At 47.4% G+C, this 14,971-nt stretch overlaps 1 protein-coding gene across 2 annotated transcripts in view; it reads right to left on the reverse strand.

Annotated features, from left to right (window-relative positions):
• The window catches only part of CSE1L (chromosome segregation 1 like), a 1,325,092-nt gene that overhangs the window by 1,083,736 nt on the left and 226,385 nt on the right, over window positions 1-14,971 (reverse strand). For both annotated transcript variants that reach the window (XM_069651279.1, XM_069651278.1), the window contains exon 10: window positions 1,232-1,361. In XM_069651279.1, coding sequence (XP_069507380.1) covers window positions 1,232-1,361 — 130 coding nt within the window. The remainder of the gene's footprint in view (window positions 1-1,231; window positions 1,362-14,971) is intronic.

A 14,971-nucleotide genomic window follows, 5' to 3' on the forward strand; every position in this document is an offset into this window, starting at 1 on the left:
AAGGCCTGTAGCTGTAGCAGCCTCGGTGCACGTGCCGGAAGGAAGGACCTGGCCGGTCCCTCCCACGCGGGCGAGTCCCTGGGAAGGAGTCTCCCTTGTGGGATGCGCTGAAAATATCGGCCCTACCTTGGACCTGGGACGATGCTTCACAAGTTCTTGAGATCCTCTGGAGAGGACTTCTGGAAGAGTTCCCTCCACCTGGCTAATCTGTTCATCAGCGCCTTCGAGGACAGTCACACGCTGAACATGATTACCAACCGTGGTCTGGGTCAAAGCAACGTAGGCAGAGGGCGTCGGGGTCTGAAGTTGGGAAGCGCCCGTTGCAGGATGGACACCTGCTGAACCCTGTAGAAGTCGACATGCGCCGGGAAGGAGCGTGAAGCCTGAGGCCCGAGTACCTGAATGATAGATAAGACAAAAAGAAAAGACAAAGAGAAGTAGTATCTGCGCGTGGAATTACATGGCTGAAGCCAAACCCAGGAGCGCTGGTGAATTCGGCCCGTTCCCGTCGACGCGGAAAAGGAGACTGAGGTGTGGCGCCAGAGGGCGGTGTAAGGGCAGCGCATGCTCCCTGGGCTTGGCCCCCGCGCGCCTCTAAATTTAAAGGGGAAGAAGGTTTTTTTCTGGTGAAAAAGGTTCCGTCTCCCGTCCCTTGGAAGGGACGCCCATACAGTATGGAAGAAAGGGGATGGGACAAAAGAAAATGAAGGTGCAAACAATGCTGTCAACCATGTTGTGGCAATTCAAGAATTTAACAAAGAACTAGATTGATGCACAGCCAAACCACTGTTCCAAATTTCAGGGATAGACATGAAACAGGAATATTATATGGTTTAATACAGATGTTTTCTCCCACTACTGCCCTTTAAGCTTCAGATTAACAAATGTGGCTACCTAAATATGGAAAGTTACAAAACTAATTTATTGACTATTACCAAGCTATGTAGACGCTCTAGCACAAAATGACATACATTGCCCAAGTTATTGTTAGGAATGTTTTTCCATTCATTGTGTTCAATGGTGAAATTCATAAATAAAATACAAACATTTAATAACAGCACAGATGTAACCATTTGCTCCCCCCCCCCCACGATGATGGCATTTATTGGTTTTAAACAAGGTACATTTAAATGCTTTCATTGGTTTTCTATATGGTGTCGATGGATTAGAATGAATGTATTAAATGAATCCATATAAGACAACATTTAAATACATTTTTTTGATAAATTACCTCGGAATTCCATGTTGGGCACAATTACTTTTTCACAGATACTCGTCAATGTATTTGGGTCTTCAAACAAGTGCTTATAATGAGGTCTTTCACAGACTGATGCCAGGAACTGAATTGCATTACTAACCAACTGGAAAAAGAAAAAACAAAAATATTACTAGGCACCTATCCGAATACTATTGAATTCAGTAGGCTCACTAGAATCAGAGTACAAACTACATGCCTAAAATATGTATCATCAATTTCAAGTAAAAGACAATTGAAGTTCAAATTTAATTGTCAGGTTGTGATGTCTGAAAAAAATGGTCATATGAATATAGTGTAAAATCAAATGAGACTTAAGATTTTGTAATTTATTGACATAGATCATTTAGAAGAAAAGACCGTGTGTGGATGTCTGATTTGTATAGTTTTTAACCAGAGTAAAAAAGATTTGTAATATAGCAAATACGCTCACTCATCAGATTCAAAAAGCTTAAAACTGGTGAAACTCTGGCCATGCTTTGTCTGGAGCCTCTCCGAGATGCTCAAGTGTTAATCAAAGTCACAAATATGAGCTAAATGACATCTCCAGATTTGTTCCAGTCAAATGCTTTGCACGTCTGTCAGAAGTTGGAGCAAATGAGATGCGCAAATATCTCATTTTGTCCATTGAAGAACTGGGAACACTTAGAAGTTTAGTAAGCAGGTAAACTACAAGAGCACAAGGTCAAAGATTCAGTTACATATTTTAGTTTTTATTTTAAATTAAAGTGCATATGGTTTATACAAACAAAAACCTTACACTGAAAAAAAAAAATCATGCCGAAATCACATAAAACATCTATACACACAGATCTATATCTCAGATTTCTCATTGCAACTCATTTCCAGGAGGAGCAGGAGCTTCTCTCCGTACAAGCTGCAGGAGCAGCTCGCATCTTCACCAGGCACTCGCCTTAGTGAGGGGAACAAGCCCCATATTTAAATATTTACGATTTATTGGAATCAGACGCGCCCAAGATCTGATGCGCCTCAGATGCCCAGACCCTTTGCAACTATCCTACAATTGCCTGCAAGCACAGATCAGCCGCTACAATTCTCGACATCCGTTTCCAGTACAGCAGATGTCTTTCATTTGAGTGGCGGCATTCTGAGATATTCTAAGACACGACGATCGCCGCCATTCCAAAATGGCCGCCAGCTTCGTTTTATCATATCCAGCATCGTATATCTGAGCTGAGCTGCTCCCATAGCTACAGCTTCCTGAAGACCACAGGATCCTGATCGGCCAGCGCTGCAGCATTTATTCCATCCTTATTCGCCGGCAGGCGATTAGCCGGCCCTCCCCCTAATGCTACCCTGTCCCGAGCCTGTCCAGAGCTCACAGAGGCAACGGCCAGGATCTTTGCATGCTCGCACCAAGGATAAGCTGCTTGACTACACCACTGCAATCCGGACTTCCATTGCCTGGTAAGCTCCCCGCTGGATCACTAATTTGACATTGCTACTGTATTGCTTATGTCCATGCTTGAAACATTTCCTCACCAAATCACTTCCGAGTCTAACTGGCCACCATTTACCCTGCTGTTTACAACGCCACCGTACTCTGCGTTGCAGCTCATTGACTTTCTTGTCCAGCATGCCCGTCATATTCCCAGTAACTGGGAATGTAGTTGCTCTACATCCTGCTTAAACTTTTGTCCACGACGGCCATCTAACTCTGGCACGCCCTTTTTACTCTGCTGAATACAACTTGCATCCAATAACACTCGTGAGCTTCTGTACTTTCCCCACATATTGCACCTATGTTACCTATTGCCGAAAATACTGCAGTGCTCAAGTTGCATTTCGGCTAGCTAACTTGAGTAATTACACCGGCTGACTGTTCAAATACTGCTTTTTATGTGCCATTTGTACCTTGTTCCCACTTGCGAGTAGCTACCTAATAATAGGCGGTTTGCATCGACACACTTTGATTTATGATTTCTGTACCTGCTATCATTGTCCAAATTGACCAATCCTGTCGTTCTATTCCGCTTCATTCCGTGCTTAAGTACCACCAGCATGATAATCGGTGTACTAATGTGTATGAGACTGCAAGTCTGAATGCCTGCTTGGCCTAACGTTGAACATATTGAGATTAGACCCCGTCACTGCTGCTGCTTGCATATATGTACTATCTGCGCATTACACATACACTGTCTAGCTCAGCCTGGTGCTATCTTGATCGCCCACCCCTCGTTAGTTGCAGTTCACAGAGTGCCGATACTACCTCACGCTAAATTTCACGAGAGTCAGCACCAACTATTAACTATCTTACAGTAACATAGGCTACACGACAACGCTCCACGTACCACCTCACCCCAGCCTTGATTGCTCCGGCAAGACACCTAACCTGATAACCTGAATTTCGAAGCATTGCGAGTACCTACATCCTGATCACTTGCTTCAGAACTGCTGCTCACCTGACCATGCCCTAATCTCATACGTTTTCCCTACAACGGCTTGTACCAACACTATGCCTTCCTTTGCACCTATTTTGGCTGCCCTAGGCACTATACTTCTAGTAGGACACCAAGCTAAACTTTTGTATACCTCCAATATTCCTTTGCCCTCTCATTCTAATCCTACTAACATGACCAGAATCCAGAACCAACTGCCACATGACCCTAGCAACTCTCTTTGTACTCTGGCGCTAAGAAGCCCTAACATCATAATTCCAACCTATCCTACTAGGCCGTGGACACGGCCTCCAGGAACATTAAGATTCGCACAAGACTACCCAAAATGTTCGAACCCCTCTCGCTAGATCCCCATCAGATATAATCCCAAAAGAACAAATTTGGTTCTCCCCCCACCACTACTAGCAACAAATACACCCATAACCATGTACCTCAGCAAACTAAGTATAACTCACATATGCCTAACCACTCACAAACCAAACACCCCAGCAACGACCCACAGTCACCTGATGTGACGACCAAACCTGCTCCTTCACACCCATCAGACCACCCCACTTCAGATCTTACAGGAGCATTAATTAATGCAACATATTTAGTTGCGCACCCTATAGAGATATCTGAACTGATCCTTGCTGAAAACTGACATCTTGGCCATAACCGAAACCTGGCTGCATGAGGCAGCAGGCCCAGCCATCATGCTTGCTGTCCCGGACAGTTACACTATCCTAAGGGCCGATAGATGCAAGACGCGAGAAGGAGGCATTGCCCTCATCGCCAAAGCTAGCCTGCCTATAAGAATGGACTCATCCCCATTTTACCTCCTGCGAGGCCTTCACAGCTAAACTCCCCATTACTAACTCACAGACTGACAATTCATCTCGCATACAGACCTCCAGGCCTGATCGGGTTCCTTCGAGGAAGACTTGTCCTCCATGCTCTCAGACAACCTAAAAAGTACATCACAAATTCTCCTATTAGGAGACTTTAACTTGGGCTTGAATGACCCTCTTGATAAACGCACATCAAGCATGGCCCTTACCTTGTCAGAACGGACTGACATCGAAAGTTAATGCACCAACCCACAACAAAGGAAGAATACTGGATTGGGTGGCGGACTATAATTGCAAGGCCACTATTGCAGCCATCACCCCACAAATCTGGACGGACCACTACCTATTATGCTTTAACCTCGCCACCACCAAAACTACACCCAAAAACGGGACCATTGCCCCTCCAACTTTAATGAGGAATAAAAAGAAAAATCACTATGGACACTTATACCTCCGATTCTTCCAACTCTTAATGCCCTACGAGACAATTTGGACCCCAACACGCTAGTCGCAGAAAACAAAATGACAGCATCTCCTGATTCTATTGCCCCCCTCAAAATGAGACATAGTAAACCCAAAGTACACCTTAACTCCTGGTTTACACAACAGCTGAAGGCTTTACGCTTGGAGAAAATAAGATGCAAAACAACTTGGGAGACTATTCCCTTCCCCAGAAAATAGAACTAATCTTAAGATATCAGTTCTCTACAAAAAAGAAATCTCTGGCAAAACGTGAATCCTAAAACAACCGAATATCACAAGCTAAATCTAGCATGAAGGAACTCTTTGTAATTCTCAAAGAATTAGAAAACCCATTCCCAGAACAAGACACCTGCATGAAGGATAAAACATGGTGCACCAACAGTCTGCCTAAGCCAACAAAATAACTACTCTTCAAGTCAAAATTGCTATTAAAAAAAAAGCGTCTATCCCTACCATGCTCCCGTCCCCGACTCCCCCATGTCCCCACCGAACCCCTTAACTCGCTTCACCATCTCAAAGGTCTCCATTCTTGAGACTGAAAAAGTAATACTGTCAGTTAAAACCTCAAACTGCCAGGGCGACCAATGCCCTGCTCAACTTATTAAGGACTCAGCAAGAGATTTAGCACCGTTCATTGCCAAGCTCATCAATGCCACCTTTACAACTGGCTCCATCCCAAGTAACCTTAATGAGTCTTGGGTACTCCCTCCCCCCCCCCGCTCTTGGAAAAACAAAAACTACACCCATCCATCCGACTATCGACCTATCACTACAGTGCCCCTTCTCCTTAAAATAACAGATAAGGTCGCCCATTTACAAATCCAAAAGTTCCTCGAACTCAACCACTTACTAGGAGTACGACAATCGGGTTTCCGTCCCCAACATGGAACCGAAACTGCTTTAATCGACCTCAAGGCTCAAACAGACGAACTTGGGGATAAAGGGAAATCAGCACTTCTCCTTTTAGATCGCTCAGCCGCATTTGACCTTATTGATCACAAGGTCCTTTGCAGCCACTTGAAATCAGCTGTGCACTTTTCTAAGGAATACATTACTTGGAATGAATCACTTCTCAGTAATAGGACCATGAGAGTCTTCGCACCCTGAGCCACAGCAGACCCCACCCCCATCACCTGTGGAGTGCCCCAGGGATCATGTGTTTCTGTTAGGGAGAATTCTCTTCTAAGGCTAATTTCCCTTACCTATAGAGTCCCCCAGCAGCTTTGCTGGATTTCAGGGGTTTATTTTTTACTCCTACTAAGAGTGAGACTCTTTTTCCCACTCTTAGTTGTATTTTTGGTATATGGGACTGCCTATTTTTGTGCTTATGGGCTTTGGAGTTTCTCACTCCATAGGTGGTATCCTTTTACATGCGTGTTACACAGCACCCTCAGTGCAGTAACACAGGGGTGTCACAATGACCCCCAAACATAGACTCCATACCCTGGAACTAACTACTGTCTCCCAGGGCATGTAAAGTCCCTATTGACTTTACTAGTCAATTATGAACTAAACCAGTACACCCCATCTTACTATGGAAGTACTAGGAAGGGTTAATAGTTTTTTCCTGGTATTCATTTTCAAGAGGGTACTGTCCAGTCCCTCTCTCCAAAGTTTCTGGCTGGTGGCAGTGGTTACTACCATTAATATTCGACTGCAAATATTTTCCTATGGGATTTTCCCATTGTTCGAGGCTTACACTTTTACTGACAGTCTCTAACAAACTGCTCAGTAATTTTAATACTAACTTTACTCTGGTAGATTTTTATTGCCAGATCTTTGATATTTTTTTCTCGTGTCTTTCTCTGTGATCCTAACCCAGGTCGGGATTCCTTTGTTGGTCCTTTTGGCGGGCTTCTGCACAGAAGCCCTCCTTTTGGCGCCAGTAGGTCTGGATTAGACCCATTGTGTATGTGTGTGGGGGGGGGGGGGGGTGGCGGAGAGTAGGCACCCTGGACAGGGTTCCCTAAGCAACCCAAGTCGCACTCTGCCCTGATAGGCTGTGGGGTTATCCCGCCAGGATAGCCACCCCACTGTGAGTGAGAGCTAGGCTGAATGAATGAGGGTTTTCTGCATAAAAGCAGGGACCTGAGGACTGGAAGAGCAAAACGTCGCCACTGGAACTATAACCGAAGAGGAGAGAAGCTGAAGACATCTGCAACGACTGAACCACTGCTGAAGCCCTGCTGCAGATCCTCACCACTTTTCACCAACAACAAGAGAAGATCTTCACCTGCAAGAGCCTTCTTCCCTTGAGCTGGTGGGACCAACCAGTTCGCAATCGCCTTACAGGACTTGCCTTGGTCGAATCGCCAGTGACAAGCACTCGGAGACCGGATAGCCAGGCACCAGTCCACCACGATCGCGATTTAAAGGAGCATACCTTTTAATCCGTTTGGGCATCACCGCGGCTGGTTTCTTCCCTGGGCAGTGCAGTGACTCGAACCTTCCACGACGAGAGCCGCTCTTCCTCTGCTGGATATCCCGAACTGCCAGGAACTACCACCACTGCAGGAGCCGCTTCCACTTTTCAGGTACATTGTTCCGCCAGGCCTCCCGTTTCGCGCCGTACTGCTAAAGGCGTTTGAAATCCTTTACTTACCTCCTGGGTTGGCCGCCCCATCGTCTAACATTATCTTTTACCTTCTGCACCATCCTTTTTCATCGTTAAACAAAGACTTGACTGCAGCTACTAGAACAGTTTGATCCTGGGCACTTTGCCTTGTACCACTGACTCTGGCACAGGCCTATTGACTTTGGCTAAATCTGTTACAACTGCCTTCTCTAGATTGCTTTTCATCACGAAATGTGTTGGTGCACCTAAAACTCTTATAACCACCTTTCCTTCCCTTTTAAATATTGTTGAAGTCCCATTTTGCTCGGTTTTCACCTAAGTATAGCTTATGCTAAAGTACTGCCTTGCTTAACTTGTTCACAATCCAATTGGGAAGTGTTGCTGGTGTGGTTAAGAATCTAACCCTGCATAACTTAACCTTTCCCTCCCTCTGAAGAAATTGTTAAGAGTGCCATTTCTGCTTGGTTTACACTGTGCCGTTTTGCTCAGTTTTCACTCTTGCTCAAACTGGTCTACAATTTAAATGGGGAGTTGTGTATACTTTTCTTGACCGTTTTAACTTGCTTTAATAATAGTGATTTGTGTGTTGAATTAGAAGTGTTAAATATATATATTCTTTTTGATACAAAGCTTTGGTCAGTGTTTCCTTGTTCCATAGTACTGTAGCCCTATTGTGTAAACACTGAATAATGCTCATCTCCCTCTTGAGATAAATCTGACTGCTCAGCCACAGCTACCAACTAAATCTTTGTGGTACAGACTGATACCAAAGGGGATTTATTGCATATACCTGTAGTCCTAATCTCCTGTAGTGCTCCCTAAGGGAACTGCATGGGATTCTGTCTAACAGTTTCGCCCACCCTGTACAACGTCTTCACCAAGCCCATTTTTGACGATCTGGACCATCTTAGTATCACCTACACTAACTATGCAGATGATACCCAGAGTCTCCTTCCACTTTCCGGAGATTATGAGAAGGATTTGGCCTTGGTGAACAGGATTTACCTAGTCATCCAGGCATGGATGGCAACACATTGTCTATGCCTGAATGACGACAAGACTGAACTCATCATCCTCGGCACTACCTTCAACCTTAAAAAATTAGGTCCCAACTACACATCCTTTATAATTGACGGCAACTCCATCAAGGTCGTCAAAGAGGTAAAAGCTCTAGGTTTCTACCTCGACTCCACTCTTTCATTCACCAAACAAGTCAACTCTGTGGCATCTACGACTGCATATACATGCAAACTCAGAGCAGGCAAAGGTCTCTATAGATAGCTGTAACACCCTGGCCAGAGCCCTCATATTGTCTAAACTAGACTACTGTAACGCTCTCTACATTGGCTCCAACAAATGCATCATGAAGATAACTCAAACACTCAAGTCTCTCCAGGAGAGTCCACATCTCCGAACTCAGAAGACAAAATAATTGGCTCTCTACAAGCGACAAAATCCAGCTTAAAACTGCCTCGCTCACATACAAATGTCTCAATAACGCAGCCCCTCTTTACCTCAGCGAAAGATTCTGCAGAAAATCTTCAACTAGGCCCACCAGATCAGCGAATGCCAACAGCCTCACTGTCACAAGAACTAAACTATCCAAGGCGGGAGGTTGTTGTAACGCTCACCTGATTCTCGCAGAGGCGCCGGTCTTGACTGGGCGACTACCGTATCTTCAAAGGTGATGTGTAGCACCCGGTTGGCTCTTTGGGCTGGACCTCTGTGCACTGTATGCCTGACGTGTAGAGTAAGATGTCTGCAGATAGAAAATATGGGGTTAATGAACTGGGGTTATTGGGGTGTCCCTATCTCTTTCCTCTTCTCCTCTCCTGTAGACCCCCAAAGGTTAACGCTCTCACCTTAGGTAAGTGAATGCCGAGCTCTCCATCTGCCTCGGGGCAGGGTGCTGTAACCAGTTTCTTCACTGGATAGGTAGCGCAGGCCTCTTGACTTCAGAGGACTGCTGTCCGTCGTTTACTGCACGAACGGTAAGTTTCGAGTCATTCAAATGTCTTTAAAGTCTTTAGTAATGATGTCTCTTGTTTTGCAGGGTTCCGGCGATGGCGGATGACGGGCTGAAGTGAGTTGAAGATGGAGCCCGTGTGATGAATAGAAGCGCCTGGAAGCACGTAAGTAAGCGCTTGTTGCCTGCTTCACGATGCGCTCTAACTGTCTTTTTATTTTGCAGGTACGAGTTCGGAGCGGCTGCAGGGTGCCGGAATGCCCACTGGATTAGATGTGGAAAGGAGTAATGGCACGTGAGTATTAAAGTTCCCCAATGTCTTTAAACGCACCTTGTTTTGTCTTTCAGATGCGGGATGCAGCGCCGAAGGCCTCCGGAGCGTGCGAAGAGTTGGTAAACTTTTGTCTTTCAGATGCCGGAATGCAGTGTGAAGACCTCCGGAGCGCACGAAGAGTAGGTAAGCCTTTGCCTTTCAGATGCCGGAATGCTAACCTGTTCTTTCTTGTCTTTATAGGTGTTGCTGAAGACTGGATTCAGGATGGTAAGCCTTTGCCTTTCAGATGCCGGAATGCTAACCTGTTCTTTCTTGTCTTTATAGGTGTTGCTGAAGACTGGATTCAGGATGGTAAGCCTTTTTCCTTAGGCCCAGGACCGGATGCAGAAGACACGATGAGCGTTCTGCTGCAGAGGTTGCAGAATAACGCAAAGCAAGATTCATCCACCGGGTGTGGTTTAAATAGCCTCCTGTAGTGCTTAGGTGTCTCCTTCCACAGCCACGCCTAAGTAAGAAAAGAGTTCCTGGTAAGAAAAGAGTTCCTGCCTTCCAGAAGAGTTCCAGTGTTCTGAATCTAGGGAGTGGCTCCAGCCCCACCCAACAGGAAAAGTAGTTCCAAACAGAAGAGGATCAGAGGCTCAACTGGCAGGCAAGTAAGCAGCATGGTCTGCTGAAGGTAAGTCCACCCAAGCATTATGAGCCCGGCGCTTCCAGCGCTGGGACTGGGCATATTTATGAGCCTGGTGCCACTGGCGCCAGGACTGGGTCCAAAAGGTCCCAATTGGGACTGGTTGGCACTCGGAACCTGGGTTATGGATCTGCTTCCAAGGGAGTTGGGAAAACCCTGACCTTTTGGAAGCAGAGATCATGACAGTTGTAGCTTTCCCGTTAAAGCGGCTCAGCTATGGAACTCATTGCCCCCCACTATACGAGAGGATCAGCCATGCCCCCAGTTTAGGCAGAGACTTGTCAATTGGTTTAAAGCCCATGACCAGTAAGACCAGACACTCACCCCAGAGTCATTTAACCTGAGACTGCCTTTCACAAGCATGTCCTGTAAATACACTCTGCTTTGTTTGTTTTTACTTTCTCTTGTACTTCCCTGTATTTGATCTTACTTGGTACTGTATCTTTGCCTCTGTATTGTATTTTTGACTTTGTAACCAAGCTGTGAACCTTTTTGAAACTTCTGCTCCCCGATACCCTTGGGTCCGGTGCGCAATATAAATGAATAAACAGACATACATGACACGGCTTGCGGTAGCGGCCATGTAGTTATGATTAAGTTGCTAAATCCATAGAAAGACCTTTTTGGGAGGCTTATAACTTCGCTCCCCCTGGACGAATTTGGATAAAACGTTGCCAAAAAGTATGGGGCCCGCTGAATTTTTTTGGAAAGTTGGGAAGGATTTCGTGGAGGATCGGGGTCCCACATTTTTTTTTCTCCCCATAGACTGAATGGGCAAAATCTTTGCGCACGCCTAAAGGCCAAATGGCTGTATGGATTTTTAACAAATTTGCGGCACGAGCAGAGGCTTGGTTCCGAAAGCGTGCTTTTGTGTGTTTGGTGGAAATCTGACCAATACTTACGTTTCAGTTCTTTGCAACGAAAGTCTAAAAAAAATGTGTGATATCTGGCTCCGCTCCACGGACCAATTACCCTGTTCGCTCCGCAGACAAAAGTCTCATTGGCTTGCAGTACGCCGTGATGTCGGCGAACATTGGACGTGGCCGGTGGTTGGCTGGAGGGAAGTGTGCTGTGCGTCAACATTTTTGGGAAATGCTGCCATGGTGTATCAGAGGACAGTGCAGCGCTGGAAGGGCCTGGAAAGAACAAGTTACATTCTTACCTGGTAACGTTCTTTCGATGGGATGGTCCGACGACATATTCCATATCTATGACATGTAATCACCACAGCGGTGCTGCTTCGGAAACTTTTTTCGGTGTCTGCGTCGATGCGCCGTCGTCGAGGACCTCCTCCAACGTCATCCGATGTGATAAGTAGGATGCACGACGCCCGTAGCCTCAGTTGTAGTTTTTTCCCCCAGAACGTGTGACATTAGTCAACTGCCAGTCAGACACAAAGCCTTGCGGAACGTAAGCTGCAATCGCAAAAGAAATTCTGCAGCGGGGAAGGCAGGGAGGGAGCGATATGGAATACGTCGGACCATCCCATCGAAAGAACGTTACCAGGTAAGAAAGTAACTTGTTCTTCGAGGGGATTGGGTCCTCCGACGTATTCCATATCTATGACAGACTCCCAAAGCAGTACCAGAGCAAGGAGGAGGGAAAGAATTTAGAATCAAAATTTAGATTTGCCAATCAAATAGCAGAGCAAAGGACCGCCTTGCCAAAGGCCAGATCCTGTCCTTGGATGGAATCGAGGGAATAGTGAAGTACAAATGTATGTACTGAAGCCCAGGTTGCTGCATTACAGATGTTGCGAATAGGAACACCCCTCTGCAGGGCAGTAGATGGAGCCATACCCCTGGTAGAATGGGCCCGCAAGCCAGCCGGTGGGTCCTTACCCGCCAAGCGGTAACACTCCGAGATGGCCAAAATAATCCAGCGAGACAAAGTCTGTTTCGTCACAGCTTGCCCCAAACGCTTTCCAGCGTAACCAATAAAGAGTTGATCGTCCACTCTGACCCGGGACATGCGTGAAACATAAAAGCTTAAAGGTCTCCTAGAATCAAGCCTATGGAGCCTCTCCTCTTCCTTACAAGGATGCAGAGGAGGATAGAATGCAGGAAGAACAACCTTCTGGGCCAAATGAAATTCCGTCACTACCTTCGGGAGAAAAGAAGGACGAACTCTAAGGACAACCCTGTCCTTGTGAAATACAGTGAAGGGTGGCTTAACTGAAAGTGCCTGTAACTCACTCACTCTGCGAGCAGAAGTAACCGCAACTAAAAACACAGTTTTCAGAGTTAACAGCCTCGTTAACAGCCTCAAAGGGCAAGAATGTAAAGGCTCAAACGGAGCACCCATAAGAAACTTAAGAACAAGGTTTAAATCCCAACCGGGCACCAGGAAAGGTGACGGAGGGAACACATTAGTGAGCCCTTTCAGAAACTGAAATAAAAGGATTTTAAAGTAAGAACACTCTTCAGACGAGCGCTTAAAGATGGACAGCGCAGCCAGGTAACCTTTAATGGTACCCACTTGCAAGCCCCTGTGGGCCAAAGAAAGTAAAAAGGACAGAACCATGGGGATGTCGCATGCAAAAGGATCCACATTCTGAACTCTGCACCAGTCGCAGAACTTACGCCAACGGTACAGAGACTTTGTTGCTGGCCTTCGGACCGAAAGCAACACCTCCATCACGTCTTAAGGGAGGTCCCAATCCTTATACCTCAACCTTTCAGAAGCCAAGCGTGAAGGTTGAGGGATCTGACCTCTGGATGGAGAACCTGACCCCCCTCCCGTGAGAGCAGATCGTCTCGGTAGGGAAGACGACGTGGAGGGCAGATGGACAAGTTGAGAAGGTCCGGGTGCCACGTCCTCCGAGCCCACGCCGGAGCAATGAGGATCATCCGCGAACCGAACATCCGTAACCTCTGCAGCACTTGCGAGATGACGGGGACTGGAGGAAACGCGTACAGCAACGGGAATGACCACTCCACCACGAATGCGTCTCCCAAGGCTCCTTTTGGAGGAAATTCCCGCGAGCAAAACCTTTCGCACTTCCGGTTGACACTGGAGGCAAAGAGATCCACTTGAGGGGTCCCCCAAAGGGCGAAGATCTCCAGGAGAATCTCCTGAGCCAACTCCCACTCGCGAGATCGTGCTCTGCCTGCTCAGAGCGTCCGCCGTCACGTTTGTCTCCGGCCAGATGAACTGCCGAGATCGAAACTTCCTGCTGGATGGCCCAGGACTCGAGCTGCATCGCCTCCCTGCACAGAGGAAGTGACCCTGCCCCCCCCCTTTTTGTTGAGGTAGTGCATGGCCACTGTGTTGTCCGTCAGGATCAGGACACTCTTTCCTCGCACAGTCGGCAGAAAAGCCTTCAGGGCTAGCCCGACGGCCCTCAGCTCCAACAGATTGATATGGAGTCTGAACTCCGACGGAGACCAACGACCGCTGTCAGCCCGTTGGCATGAGCTCCCCATCCCGTGAGGGATGCATCCGTCACTATCGTCACCTCCGGCCAGGGAAGCCAAAATGGAGCCCCCTTCATTAAGTTGCCCTTGACGGCCCACCACAGAAGGTCCCGGGCGACCGAGGGCGGCACCTGAACCGGGTCCGACATCCTGCCGGAGGACTGCGACAATTGCATCTTGAGTGCCCACTGCAAAGATCTCATCCGCAGGCGAGCCTCTGGCACCAGAAGAGTGCAGGATGCCATGAGGCCGAGCAACCTCAAGAACGCGAACGCTGGGAGCGTCTGGGCATGCTGAAACTTGTGCACCATCTGCTGAATGTGAAGAGCCCTCACCTGGGGAGGAAAACACTGTGCCAGGTAAGTGTCGAGCACTGCTCGGATGTACTGGAGCCGCTGTATTGGCGTCAAATGGGACTTCTTTAAATTGAGGGAGAAGCCCAGCCTTTGAAGGGAGTGGCAGGTGACGAACAGATCCAGGACCTGCTCGGGAGAGCTCCCTCTGATCAACCAATCGTCCAGGTAGGGGTAGACGTGAATCCCCCCTTGCCTGAGATGCGCTGCCACCACCACCATGAGCTTGGGGAAAACCCTCGGGGCGGAGGTCAATCCGAACAGCAGGACCCGAAACTGAAAGTGCAAGTCGCCAACCGCGAACCCCAGGTACTTCTTGTGCTTGGGATGGATCGGCACATTGAAGTAAGCATCCTTGAGGTCGAGAGACATCAACCAGTCCTGAAGCTGAAGGGCCTGGAGGACTTGAGAGAGAGCAACCATCTTGAACTTTTCCTTCCTTAGAAGTTTGTCCAAACCGCGCAAGTCCATGATGGGTCTCAATCCCCCGTCTTTCTTCGAAATCAAAAAATAAGGGGAATACCATCCCTTGTTCCTCTCCGCTACAGGCACCAGTTCTATGGCACCTTTCTCCAGCAGGGCTTGAATTTCCTGCGCAAGGAGCGGATCCGGACTCTGCAAAGAGGTTCCCTGGTGGATTGTCGCGAGGCCTGTGCCGAAAGGGAAGACAGTAGCCGAGGGTTATGATCTCCACAACCCACACATCTGAAG

Source organism: Ambystoma mexicanum, chromosome 3p (genome assembly GCF_040938575.1).
Source record: "Ambystoma mexicanum isolate Mex_15411 chromosome 3p, UKY_AmexF1_1, whole genome shotgun sequence".
In the NCBI taxonomy this organism is placed as follows: Eukaryota; Metazoa; Chordata; class Amphibia; order Caudata; family Ambystomatidae; genus Ambystoma; species Ambystoma mexicanum.